The sequence below is a fragment of the Miniopterus natalensis genome, chromosome 11 (assembly GCF_054644295.1).
Source record: "Miniopterus natalensis isolate mMinNat1 chromosome 11, mMinNat1.hap1, whole genome shotgun sequence".
In the NCBI taxonomy this organism is placed as follows: Eukaryota; Metazoa; Chordata; class Mammalia; order Chiroptera; family Miniopteridae; genus Miniopterus; species Miniopterus natalensis.
Genome location: NC_142091.1, coordinates 41,821,410 through 41,834,856, shown reverse-complemented (window position 1 = coordinate 41,834,856; position 13,447 = coordinate 41,821,410). Strand labels below are relative to the sequence as shown.

At 41.3% G+C, this 13,447-nt stretch overlaps 1 protein-coding gene across 1 annotated transcript; it reads right to left on the bottom strand.

The window, feature by feature from the left end:
- Positions 1 to 506: 506 nt before the first annotated feature.
- Positions 507 to 13,053, bottom strand: LOC107540508 (tripartite motif-containing protein 5-like). Its single transcript, XM_087821704.1, has 7 exons — positions 12,573 to 13,053; positions 11,898 to 11,993; positions 11,026 to 11,256; positions 4,053 to 4,075; positions 2,797 to 2,894; positions 2,481 to 2,507; positions 507 to 2,227 (listed from the first exon to the last, which is right to left on the bottom strand). The coding sequence occupies exons 1-7, from the start codon at positions 12,993 to 12,995 to the stop codon at positions 1,659 to 1,661; spliced, it is 1,467 nt and encodes a 488-aa protein (XP_087677830.1). The 5' UTR covers positions 12,996 to 13,053; the 3' UTR covers positions 507 to 1,658.
- Positions 13,054 to 13,447: the final 394 nt, after the last annotated feature.

Below are 13,447 nucleotides of genomic sequence, written 5' to 3'. Positions count from 1 at the left end.
AACGACTCCCCAAAAGGTCACCTGTCATTTATGCCCGTGTGATCAAGCTTTCCACCACCTTGGAATCCTGTTTCATTAAAGGTGAGGAAGTTAGGAATTTCTGGAGACAATATGGAATGAGAAGATAATACTTGGCCAAAGAGCACTTTTTCCCCCCCTAGCTCTTAACATGATTGGGGAAGGGTTGGAATAAAAATGCAATAAGACATGGGGACCCCCACACAGTTCTGAATAATCATCCATTGCATAGAATATGCCCCTCCTATCTCATTGGAACAATGGGCTTTTCTCTTTGTTCTTTGGAACTTTCAACTCACTGCGAATATGGAGGGATGACCTGGGCAACAAAACACCTTCACCATTGTTAAGAAATTCTGCAATTATACTTCTGAATCTTATTGTATCACTGTGAATACGTTTTTTTAAAGCTGAGCAAACAGTTAACATTTAAATTCAACTCCAATGAAATATAATTACTCAAAAAAAAAAGACCAAGAAGCTAAAAATAATTTTTTACAATGAGCTATAATTTAAAGAAAATTGTATTTATTTCATCGTTATTTTATTTCTTAAAACAAAGCAAGGGTAATAATGTTGAAAATAAACTAATAGGTATTCTTAAAATCATTTATTTCAGTCACAGTGAGAAGCAAACCAAACATGAATATACAGCATACTTATTACTCCTTAAGTGCTAGAAATGACAGAAATATTCAAAGCATTCTGTTGCTTCATTTTCACAATACATCAGTTAAGTTTCATTACTTTTTTACAAATGAGAAATGGAATCCCATACAATTTAGATTATTTGATTAAGAATAAAATTCTCACAGTCTCACACACACACACACACACACACACACACACGCTTGTCTATCACTAGCAGAGCTGGAGTACTCTAGACAGCAGCACAGAGGTATCTGGGATCTGAAACATGAGACTTCAGTAAAAATCCCCCTAGTGCCCCCAATGGTAGAAACCTGTTTCATGGGACACCTACACAACTTATATTTCTCAGTAATTAGTAGAGAGAAGGTTTATTGAGACATCTACATGTTTTATACTTAATGACATTATTTTTCTCATAATGATCCTAACTATACAGTGATTTTTATACCAAGACTATGTTAAGAAAATAAAGTCAGCATTCAAGTATTTTATTAAAGGTTACATGGCATGTATTTAGAGAGACTGGACTTTAACTCAGACACTCTGGACATAAATCTTCCCCTTAGTAGATATTATTTATGATATTTTCTCCTTTGCTCCTTGATGACTAAGGAACATCATGGATAAACTGAAACAGCCCTGAAGAATCATTCTGTAGGGAATGGCTCCTATGTAAGTTCTTGAATACTATGCAAAAGTTGTTGAAAAGCTTTCCTTATTCCTCTCAGTGGCAGAGATGTCACCCCTATACTGGTGTTTTTTTATGAGGCATTAGACATTTTGCTTCTGATTATAGAAAATGGTTAATAAAAATTATCTACTAATGCAAACAAGACACTGGGAAAAATATGACACAAGGCAACTTGTACACTCTATTGTTCAATGAAGGATGTTGAAATGGAAAAAAGAAAAGAGGCTGCTAAGCTTAGTGCATTAGATGCACCCAAGGCCAGAGGCACTACATAGAAGTGGGTGAGGGTGTAAGAGGTTTAAGAGCTTGAAGAACATAATGTCATAGGGCCAGTACATTTCATAGGATTGAAATATGGAAAACATCCCCCAGAAAAGGAACATGCAGAGAATTTATAGATGAGAAACCCATTGTTTGTGACATTCAAAAATGAGAGAGTGCCAGCGTTGTAGTCTAGGAAAACCCCAACACGACGGGGAGGAACGGTCAGAGTGAGCGTACGAGGAGAGGGGAGGTTGTAGGGCCAGGAATTGTAGGTGGCAGAATCCACAAAAGCCTTATATTCAAACTGATTCTGTAACCCTATAACCCAGTAGCCAAGTTGAGGTTGATATTTAGAGTACCCTTGTTGAAAACGGATACGTTTTGCACAATATACCCCCAAGATCCAGGCACGTTTCTCTGACACATCTATCTCCCAGTAATGTTTCCCTGATGTAATAAACCGTGAGCCCAAGACATCACAATCCTGATAATCGTTTTCCGGAAGAGTATCAGTTGTGCTCCAACGTAACACTTTCACTTGTCTCTGATCCAAAGAAATAGCAACATCTGGATCATTCTTGGGAAGGCTCAGGGTAAAGTGAACTGTAGAAAAATTATAGGGTTGGGTGAGGAATGTACCTTTATTGTGACACTGGAGAGGGATCTTGAGAATAAGTTAAGTGGGAAGAACTTGGTTTGGTTCTTGAGGAGAGGTATAATACTGCAGAAATATAATGTATATGTGGGTGTTGGGATGGAAAACATGGGTCTTAACACATGAAACCTAGTAGAAAATGTAAAATTCTGAAAGAAGGTGAGGACAGGATGACTTCATGATACTGTGATTTCTCCTTACCCCAGTGTTGTCGTGCATCTGTCAGTTCTGAAATGATAAAAATCCATAATATTAAATACAAACAAAGGAGTCAGAACTAAAATCTATTTCCTCTCCAGATCACAGGAAAGGCTGGGGTCTATGAGAGATAGTACACAGGAAAAGGAGAGGTAAGCAAGGTAGCTGGCCACTCCCTGTTAAATAGGCCCATATCAGCATATAATATCCATCTTCCTTTGTCTCCTCTGTCCACACCCAGAAAAGGAATCCTCCTCCTTCTTTAACACCCAGCATCCCAAGACTCTCCCAGCCACCCACTTGCTTTCACATTTCTCACCCGTAAACGCTTGCAGCATTTTCAGGGCAGGAACTCTGATCACTGTCCTTTGTTTCTTGGAGAGAGCTTCTGGCTTCCTCAGAATGAAGGTCTGACTCCTAGGGGTGACAAAAATTGAACCCCACACCTCTGAATTTTTGTCTCTCCAAAACCACTGATTTCTATGTATTCATCCCATTGAGCACTTGAGCCCCCTTCCATGTAGAACCTGAGAAGGGAGAGAGTAGACTCCTGACCTTAGAGCCAGAAGAAATGTGCTCATGTCCACCCTTACAGTATAGTCTATTTGATCTCAGGAAGGCCTTGACCTCTCAGAAGCAGTTTATTCCTCCCACAGTTATAACTAACCTCTAACTCTCTATCTCCTAAAATCATAAAATTATATTCAATGATTTTTTTTTTTTCTTTCCCCAAAAGGAAAAGTCACTGTGATGATGTGGAGGGATATTAGATGAAAGTGAGGTTGCAGAGTCTGGTGGTTTGAGATATATCGAGTGTGGGAACGCTGTCTGGAGAGGACCAAGGCCTTTAATGTCTGCTCCCCAGTAAGGAGGCCGTCAGAATAACACCTGAGATTTCCAGTACTCTGGGAAACATGGTAACACTTGGAAAAGAAGTCATTATGAACACCACACTAAAATTTCATGTGTTTGAAGAGCTTGATGCAGCCAAGTAGGTGTGCAAATTTAGACACAAGGGTGCTATCCTGTCATTCTGGCTTCAGAAGGACATGATCAAGAGAGATCAATTGTTTGCACCAGGGACAAAATATTCTTTGCAATTCAGTCTGTTTTTAGAAAATAAGGAGAACTGTATAGGAGAACCTGGTCTCTTCTATTCCCAGGGGAGAAATTTAACTGTAAAAGTCTCATATCCAATTCTGGGTGCTTGGCAGGTAAAGAAGAAACAACCTACCCACAATGGATCAAACATCTAGGACATACGGGAACCTGAGTTAGACTCAGGCACACTGGGTGGATAAAATTTATGAAAGTACAGGGGTCTGATACCGCAACACTTTATCCCTACTTGCTACTGACCCAAACTCTGCAACTTCTCCCCATCTGAACTCTGTATCATACTATATGGTTATAGAACACTAAAACCATGATATGTGAACAGAAATTTAAGATAAAACTACACCACAATTCTCTTGCCCTGAGCAATATTTTATTCTAATTAATCACCAGATAACTTAAATGGCTTTAAACCTCTTTCACAGGCCAAAAGGAACATCTCCGGTCTCCCACACATACCTTTTTATGATGCTTTTCACATCCTAGGGAGGAAAGAGAAAACATAAGTCAAGAAGTAATAAGCTCGAGAGAAACAAGGTGGCGGCGTAGGTAACAGCTGCACCCCCCGCCTCCCGCAACCACATCAAAATCACAACTAAAACACAGAACCACCATCACTCAGGGCCTCCTGAGATCCAGCTGCACAGAAGCCCCACAACCAGGGAGCTGAAGAAGCACCGAGACCAGGAGGAGGGGCGGAGATGCGGGCGGGTCGGGGCTGGATCCTGGAGATGTGGCCGCGGGCCCACACCCGGTGCTGCGGGTTAAAACCAGGAGGGCATCTCGATGGTGGGGCTTTCCCGAAGGAGGGAGGGGTCCCAGCCCCACAGCAGGCCCCAGCTCAGGGCTCCAGGGCCGGGAAGAGAAATCCTCAAAACTCCAACCTGTGAAGCCAGCGGGGACTGTCCCTGAGGGTCGCAGAGGCTGCGGGAGCCCCAGCAGCTCCTCTAAAGGGCCCGGCGCGGACTCACTTGGACGCTCCCTCTGAGCCCAGCGCCGGGCAGCAGCCGGAAAGGACCTGGGACAGTCGGGAGGAACTAACCTGCCTGGAATCTGGGCGAGAGGCGGAGGGGCGGCTTCCTCCCAGGCAGGAGGGCTGGCGGAGGCCATGGCTCCTGTGGCGAGTCCTCCCCGCACACAGCCGGCAGGCAGGCGCCATGTTTGAATCGACAGCACCTGACTCACTTTTTGGCCCCGCCCCCTGATTCCCGGAGGCCCTGCCTCTCCCCACCTGTAGCTCATCCAGGCCGTTTCCAGGGGCTTTTCTGTGCAAGTGGCCTCTCGAGCCTCACGCTTAGGACTTTCCTAAAATCTCTCAAACAAGCAGCAGCGGGCCCCATACCGCTTGGTAAGTGGCCTCAGCCTGGCACTAGGGCAGCCTGCATTGGCTCATAGCTGGGCCTCTCCTGGACACCTCCAAGCCCAGCACAAGGAGCAGCCAACTACGGTTTGCTGTGTAGCTCATGATGGGGGGCCCTGGGCAAGGCACTGGCAGAGGCTGACTTTGCACTTCCCGGGAGGCCCAGAGACAGTGCACCTGGTGGTCAGACTCAACCACACTGGATTACAACCCTACCACACCCATGAGTGACACACTCAAGGGGCACACTTGGTGAACATCAAAGCCCCACTGAAGTAAATCTTGCTCCATAGGGATGTTTCCAGCACAGCAGCTCTTTGACTGTAGTTGCAGCTGGTCCTCACAGCCGATTGACCTGGGGGTCAATTCTTCCCAGTGATGCCAACAGCAACCAAGGCTCAACCTCAACAGGACAGTGCACACAGCCCACACAGGGGAGCACCTAGAAGGCCCAGCTCAGGTGACTGGGGAGGCTGAGCCACTGGACCCTACAGGACACCTACTACACAAAGTCATTCTACACATTCCAGGAGACATAGCAGCTCTACCTAATACATAGAAACAAACACCAGGAAGCAGCCAAAATGTGGAGGCAAAGAAACATGTCACAAAGGAAAGAATAGAAGAAATCTCCAGAAAAGGAATTAAATGAAATAGAACCAAGCAAGCTAACAGATGCAGAGTTCAGAATTTTGGTTATAAGAATGGTCAAAGATATTAGTAAGACTATTACAAAAACAAGTGAGATCATTGATGACCTAATAAAATACCTATCAGAAATGAAGGCTACACAAACTGAAATGAAGAATAATTTACAGAGAATCAAGAGTAGAGTAGAGGATGCTGAGAATCAAATCAGCAATTTGGAAAATGAGGAAACAAAAAGCACAACCCAACCAGAAGTGCAAAAAGAAAAAAGAATCCAGAAATATGAAGATAGTGTAAGGAGTGTCTGGGACAACTTCAAACAGCCCAACATTTGTATTATTGGGAGGCCAGAAGGAGAAGCGAGCAAGAAATTAAAAACCTATTTGAAAAAATAATTACAGAAAACTTCCCCTACCGGGGGACTTACAAGTCCAGGAAGCACAGAGTGTCCCAAACAAGAGGAACCCAAAGAGTTCCACAGTAAGACATGTCATAATTAAAATCCCAAAGGTTAAAGACAAAGAGAGAATCTTAAATGCAGCAAGAGAAAAGCAATTAGTTACTTACAAGGGAGCACCCATATGACTGTCAGCTGATTTCTCAATAGAAATCTTGCAGGCCAGAAGGGAGTGGCAAGAAATATTCAAAATGATGAAAAGCAAGAACCTACAACCAAGATTACTCTACCTCCCAAAGCTATCATTTAGATTTGAAGGTCAGATAAAGAGCTTTTCAGACAAGAAAAGCTAAAGGAGTTCATCACCACCAGACCAGCACTACAGGAAATGTCGAAGGATCTTCTTTAAGAAGAAGCTAATGAACAAAAGAACCTGACAAACTAAGTGGATCCAGAGACACTGACGAGTGCAACAGACGGTCATATCTCAGAGGGAAGAGGGAGGGGGGTGGAGAGTGGGAGGAGATTGACCAAAGAAGTTATATGCATATATGCATAACCCATGGACATGGACAGTGACAGGGTGAAGGCCTGGGGAGGGGGTGGGAGCGAGGTGTGGGGAGGCATCAGTTGGGGGGGGAAATGGGACATCTGTAGTGCTTTCAACAATAAAGATAAATTAAAAAAATTAAAATAAAATAAAATATTTTGGGGGATTTTTATAAATAAATAAATAAATAAATAAATAAAATAAAATAAAAAGCTTAAAAAGAAAAAGAGAAGTAATAAGCTCTCCTCACTTACATAGCTTCATCACATCCCCATCACCGTCTGTATGGTGAGAATAGAGATGGTCCCAATGTAATACAGATGGTCTGAATGTGAAAACCAAAAATTAAAGACCTAGGTGAATTATTTCAGAAGACTCATGTGAAGTTGTCAGGTTTTCTAAAATATAGAAATAACTTTGACCCTTGTAGAAGCCAAGCTTGAGCTTCCAGTACCTGCAGCTGAGATATATTAAGTAAGAAATCATGAGGCCCATGGTATTTTCTCCATGGTCATAAGGCTTCTCATGAGATGATTTGAATAATTCATGGTTTGTTCATTTACTCAACATGAGTCTAAAATGATGCACTATTACTTGTCAAGCATTATGCCCTAACTGGGAGAAGCAAAGATGAGTAGTTATAGTATTCCTCAAGAAGTTTACCTGGTTTCTGCTGAGGGTACAAGCAAACACATGTATTAATGTTGGAATTTCTCAAGTCTTAGCCCATTTTATACACTATCTATAATTAACCTCATCCATTCCCTAAATTCAACACACACAAGTGCAATTGATTTCAGTCTATATTTACTCAATTTTGTCTTTTAAATTCAGGTTAATATAATCCCTAATAAAGAACCCAGTGGAATCGTTAACTTAGAATGTCTCAAATGTACCTTATACTTCATTAACCAAACTGTCTCCCCCCTTATACGCATTTGTCCATGTTATCAATATCCACTCAACCACTATCCTAAACACTACAATATTTACTGCATTTCAGTCTCTAACAAGACAGTTTAGTTCACATCATTAACTGTTTTAAGTTGTCTGAACTTCTTTATTATTACAGATTTACTTCCTTGAACAGATATGTACCAATACATTTGATCTCCTTTATCTCAGACTAACTTCTTCCATGACACCAAAAACTAGGCCCACGACTGGGTCTACACATGCAAAAAAACTGCTTTGCTCTCTGCATTAGGGCTTTTTGGGTGGTTTTTTTTTTTTTTTGTATATGACAAAAAACAATTAAAAGTAGATGAAGTAGAGAAAAGGAATTTGGGGGACAGTTGTAACTTTAATCAAAGCTTAATTCTGAAGCTCAGACACTGTCATCAGCATCTGGTCTATGTCATTCTCCATATTCTATTCATGCCTACTATATTGACTTTATGCTCAGTTCATGAAGGAAACATGAATCTCCTTGTATAAGTTCCCCAAAATAGAGAACTTGTCTTCCCAGTTATATAAAATAATTCTGAGGCCTGCATGGCATTCTCCTGCATTGAATCAAGTGCCTATATTAAAAGCATCACTCTGTTGTTGCTGGAATAATATAAAGTGATGTTGAAGCAACTCTCCTAGATACTAAAGCTCCAGCTGGCACCATTATTCCTTGTTGAGCTCTTCCTCTACACAGCCTGCAGACACAGGCAAGAAACAAATCTGATTCTCAATTAACAACACTCTGGACCCACCCTGGTGATACTGAGACCCCACCACACCCAGTTCAAACCTCTGGCCGAACCTCTTTCTAAGCCACACAGGTGGCTGGCAGTCCATGCAGCAGACTTCCCTAATATTTCTCAAAGGTCTGCAGACACCAAACAGGCAGTGGCTGACATCATCATGCTCTTTACCTCTTACTAAGTGGCCCCAGTCAGGTAGTAGTTGCAGCTGACCATAGTTAACAGCATAGGCCCCCCCAAGGTACCTCCAAACCCAGCACTGGCAACCAGAAACACAGATGACTTTGTAACTCCTACCAGGTGGTGCTGTACCAGACACAGGGAGTGGCTGACCTTGACCTACACCATAGCTCCTCCAAGAAGCCCCACAACTAACACACGTGGTAGCCAGCTTCAGACCATACGAAAGTACCACCAAATTAGCACCACAAATGACACACCCAAAGGGTAACTCAGAAGGCACTAGATACCCTCTAAAGTGAATCTGTTGCAAAAAGTCAGTCTCTGTACAACAGCTTGTTCACTGTGGTCAATGCCATTCCTATCAGCCACTTAGACTGAGGATCAATCAAGGCTCAACTATAGAAGGAGAGAATACAAAACCCACACAGGGACACTCCCGGAGCATATGGCTCAGGTGAACAGGGAAACTGTACCACAGGTCCCTGTATACATAAGGACATCTTATACATAAGGCCACTCTGTCAAGATTAGAAAATGTGGAGATATAACTAATACATAAAAATAAACAGCAGCCAAAGTGAGGAGACAAAGAAGCTTGTCCCAAATGAAAGATCAGGACAAACTTCAGAAAAATAACTAAACAAAATGGAGGCAAGCAGTTTGCCAGATGCAGAATTCTAAACACTGGTTATAAGGATGCTCAGTGAACTTATGGAAGAATAGATGATCTCAGGAGAACTTCAACAAAGAGATAGAAAATATAAAAAAGGAGACAGAAAGCATAAAAAGACCCAGTAAGAAATGAAGAATACAAAGAGAGAATGTTAAAAGCAGCAAGAGAAAAGCAGTTAGTTACCTATAAGGTGGCTCCCATAAGGCTGTCTGCTGATTTCTCAACCAAAACTTTGCAGGCCAGAAGGGACTGGCATGAAATATTCAAAGTGATATAAAGCAAGGGCCTACAACCTAGATTACTCCACCCAGCAAAGCTAGCATTTGGAATTAAAGGAGACATAAAGAGCTACCCAGATTTAAAAAAAAAAAAAAAAAAAAAAAAAAGCTGAAAGAATTCCTCATTACCAAACCAGTATTACAAGAAGTGTTAAAAGGACTTAAGAAGAATAAAATAAAATACAATATATAAATAAATAAAATTATCAGGAATGTAAATGACATGGCCAACATTATCAACCAACTCAAACCAACTGGCATCTACAGACCCGTTCACCCAATGAATACGCAATACATATTCTTTTTAAATTCATATAAAAATTTTTTGACATACAATAGTTTAGGCCATAAAGCAAGTGCCAATACATTTAAAAGATTGAACTAATAATATACATGCTTCCTGACTAGAAAAGAATTACAGACAATAATACAGTGAAAGCCTGGGGGGGGAGGGGGGGGTGGTCAATGGGGAGAGAAAAGGGGACATCTGTAATATTTTCAACAACAAAGGTAAATTTAAAGAAAAAAATCACCAACTGCTTATAAATTAAATAACATAGTTGGAAATATCACAAGGTTTAACAAAAAAACACACAAAATTTGAAATTAAGTGGAATAGAATAAAAATAGCAAATAAATAACCAGAAAATATGGAAAATAGCTGAAACAATGCATTTATATCATTAAAAACTATAACACAAAAGGCTGTGTCAAATCAATGGTCTAAACTTCCACTTTAAGAAACTAGGAAAAGAACAGCAAGTTAACATAATAAACAAACACACACACACACATTCCTGTATGCATGTGCACATACACATGGGAGAGCAAAATTTAATAAGGAAAGGTTAAAAATAAATAAATAAATACATACATAAATGATTTATTCTTGAAAATCATTAAAAAAATTAACCAAATATAATGAAACTGACCAAAAAAACACACAAACAGAAACAAAACAAAACAGAAATCACCAAAATCAGGAATAAAAGAGGGTCCATTACTATAACTACTATAGAAATGAAAGATTCTAAACAGTTATAATAACTAATTTCATGTTTACATATCTGACAACTTAGAACAGACAAATTTCTACAGAAATTTACATTATCAAAAACCAACTCAAGAAATGTAAAAAAACCTAAGAAAACTTAATAGAAGTAAAAAAAGAAAAATTTTTAAACTTGCCAAAAAACAAAAGACCAGAGTGAGACGGTTTCACTGGTGAATCTATTGAATAATTGAAAAATAAATAATACCAATCCTTCACAATTGTTTATTCAGAAAATTGAAAAGAGAAACATCTCAACTTTTTCTATGAATATAAAAAAACCCAAAAAACTCTTGGATCATGAAGAGGTATCTGAAAAATGATGTAGGCTAGATCACAGATACGGGGCCTACAGAATATAATTGGACACAGTCATTTTTGCATTATAATTGATACATTAATAAAAATGAGATTTTCCTGGGTCTATCATGCATTTAACGATTCCCATGACCTCTGAAATAGATGCAGGGAAGGGTTACTGTAAGACCAAAGGAAACTCAGTGTCACCACCACAAACAGCACAGCCACACAGCAGAGGAGGAAACTTAGCCTTCATTTTCCTCAAGTTCAGATGCTGGGGCTTATTCCCAGGTCTTACCTGCAGCATCTCTACTGTGGACCCTTGCAAGCGATGCTCCAGATCTGAGATGAGATCTGTCAACAGCTGGCCCTGCTGGACCAGCTCACTCTCAGCCTGAGCCAGGTCATCGAGATTATCTCCCTCCTCCTTCTCCAGCCTTTGCAGCTCCTTCTGTTCCTCACTGTCCAGGATTCCTCTCAGTTGCTTATAATAATACTGGACAAATTTGTTCCCATTTTGTATTTTATTCTTCAGGAACAAGAAAGAGAGAGGAACTCAGGTTATCAAGCAGAGACTGAGAGCAAGAAAAACAAGTATTTCATTTGGAAGTTCTCATGGGGAAGGGAGGTGGAAGCAGAGGAGCAATTCTTGGGGAGGCTCATTTTTCTTATTATTTCCTTTTCATCACATTAAAAAAATAATGCCTTTATGTCTGTATCATTGAGGTCAACCATGAATCAAAACTGAACACCTGAGTGTGGATCAGCTCTCACACAGCTGCCCAGGGCAGTCATGCCTCCCTGGATTACTCTTGACCCCACCCCCACCCTCTGCTTAATATTGATCACAAGGGACAGAGCCATGAGCCATTGGCTGTTGTCTTCCCCTGGAAGAGTTAAAGGCTCAAAATAATGACAGAAGTGAACACAAAATACGCTACCCATCCTCACCAGAGACTCTCTCTATGAGAATAACTAACCTACAAATATCTGTGTCACATTGTGACATGTTCATTTTCAGCCGTACCTCTATCAGTGAAAGAATAAAGAATGATTATTTAATGAATCTGGACATACAGACCCTCAGGAAACAAGGATGGGGGCTCCTTGTAACAATCAAGATGCTGCCCAGATTCCTTTCTAACTTCCCTAGGAAGAGTCTCCTCCTACCTTCCAGGAAGTTCTCTGCTCTCTGATGTCAGATCCCCACTCCTCAGCTTTCTGCTGCTCCCCCCTCAGCCTGTCCACAGTGGCCTGGAGATTCTCCTGTGAGAGAGGAATCACACCAGGGTCAAACCATGGGCTTTTTCAGCATCAGAAGACAGGATAAATGGAGAAGAACACAGATTCTCTCTGAAGAGACTAGAGTTTACAGAAACTGTGAAATAACAATTAGAATCTGACATTTGAAGGAAATCTGATGTGATGAATGTGTTCTTTAAGACTCAAGTGACAGAAGTCACTATTCCCATGTCAAGAGAAGACTGATTCTCTTTGTCCTAGAAGAAAAAACTTGATCCTGTAGTAAAAAACAAAGCTTAGGTCTCCATTCACCCAGCTCCCCAGTTACCCCTCCTGTCCAACAGGACAATGCCAGATTTGCTTGGGCTAAACCTCCATGTATAAGGACAAGGTAAAAAAATATCTACTTCTGGTTAAAGTATGCTCTTCATTTATGTGGAATGCACAGAAATGTCCTTCAGGCCTTGGAAGGTGAGCACAGGAAGAAATGTTATCATAGGCCTCAGGGTTATGGTGGCAAAGTAATTAGAGTCAAATGCAAAGTTGAGATTTCCTATCAAATACTATTTTCTGCCCTGTCTTTTCTCCGTCTTAGTCTGTTACCTTGTACTCCTGAGCAACCTCCTCCATGAGGAATGTGGGGTGGCCACGGTGCTCTTGAGACCGCTCGCAGAGCCAGCAAATGATCTTCTCATCCTCCTTACAGAAGAGCAGAAGTTTCTCCCCATGACGCTCACAGAGATCTCTCTTTAGCTCCTCCTCTGTATTCAACTTGACCTTCCTAAGGGCCTCCACTATGCTGGCCACGTGCCGATTAGGCCGCAGGTTCCCAGGCTGGTAAGTGATTCGGCACACAGGGCAGCTGCTCTCTCCTTCTTGGCGGATCATGGACTGCCTGCTGTTTGCAGTGATGCAGGCTTGGCAGAAGCTGTGCCCACAGCCCAGGCTCAGTGGTTCTGTCAGGAGCTCTAGGCAGATGGGGCAGGTCACCTCCTCCTTTATTTCCACCAAGATTTCTGAAGCCATTGCAGCTGCTCCTCTGCTCCTACCTATCCTGATCTGAGGCTCCTCTTGCTCACGAATCTCTGCCTGATTGGAAAGGGAAAAAGGGAGCGGAGTAAGAATGGCAGGAATATTTGTTGTTAATTGTGTAAAAATCAAGGACAGGAGCAAGAATAAATATAAAAGGACAAAAAGCAAAAATTAGACAAGGAAAGGAACATGGGGACCTGGAAAAAAGGACTTTTCATAACAATTTTAAATACTTTTAGTTCATCTGACATGACAAATTCCATTTTTATCTGTGCAGTGGTTATTATTGTGCTTTACTTTTACTGAACAAATCGATGACCTGAGGCCTTTTATACCAAGACCTTTGTGTGACCCAACATCTCTTGGTTTCTTCTTTCCTATGCCAAACACATCCTCAGTGATAAAAGCACCAAACCACTTATGGGCCTGGGCTTTTATACCTGCTC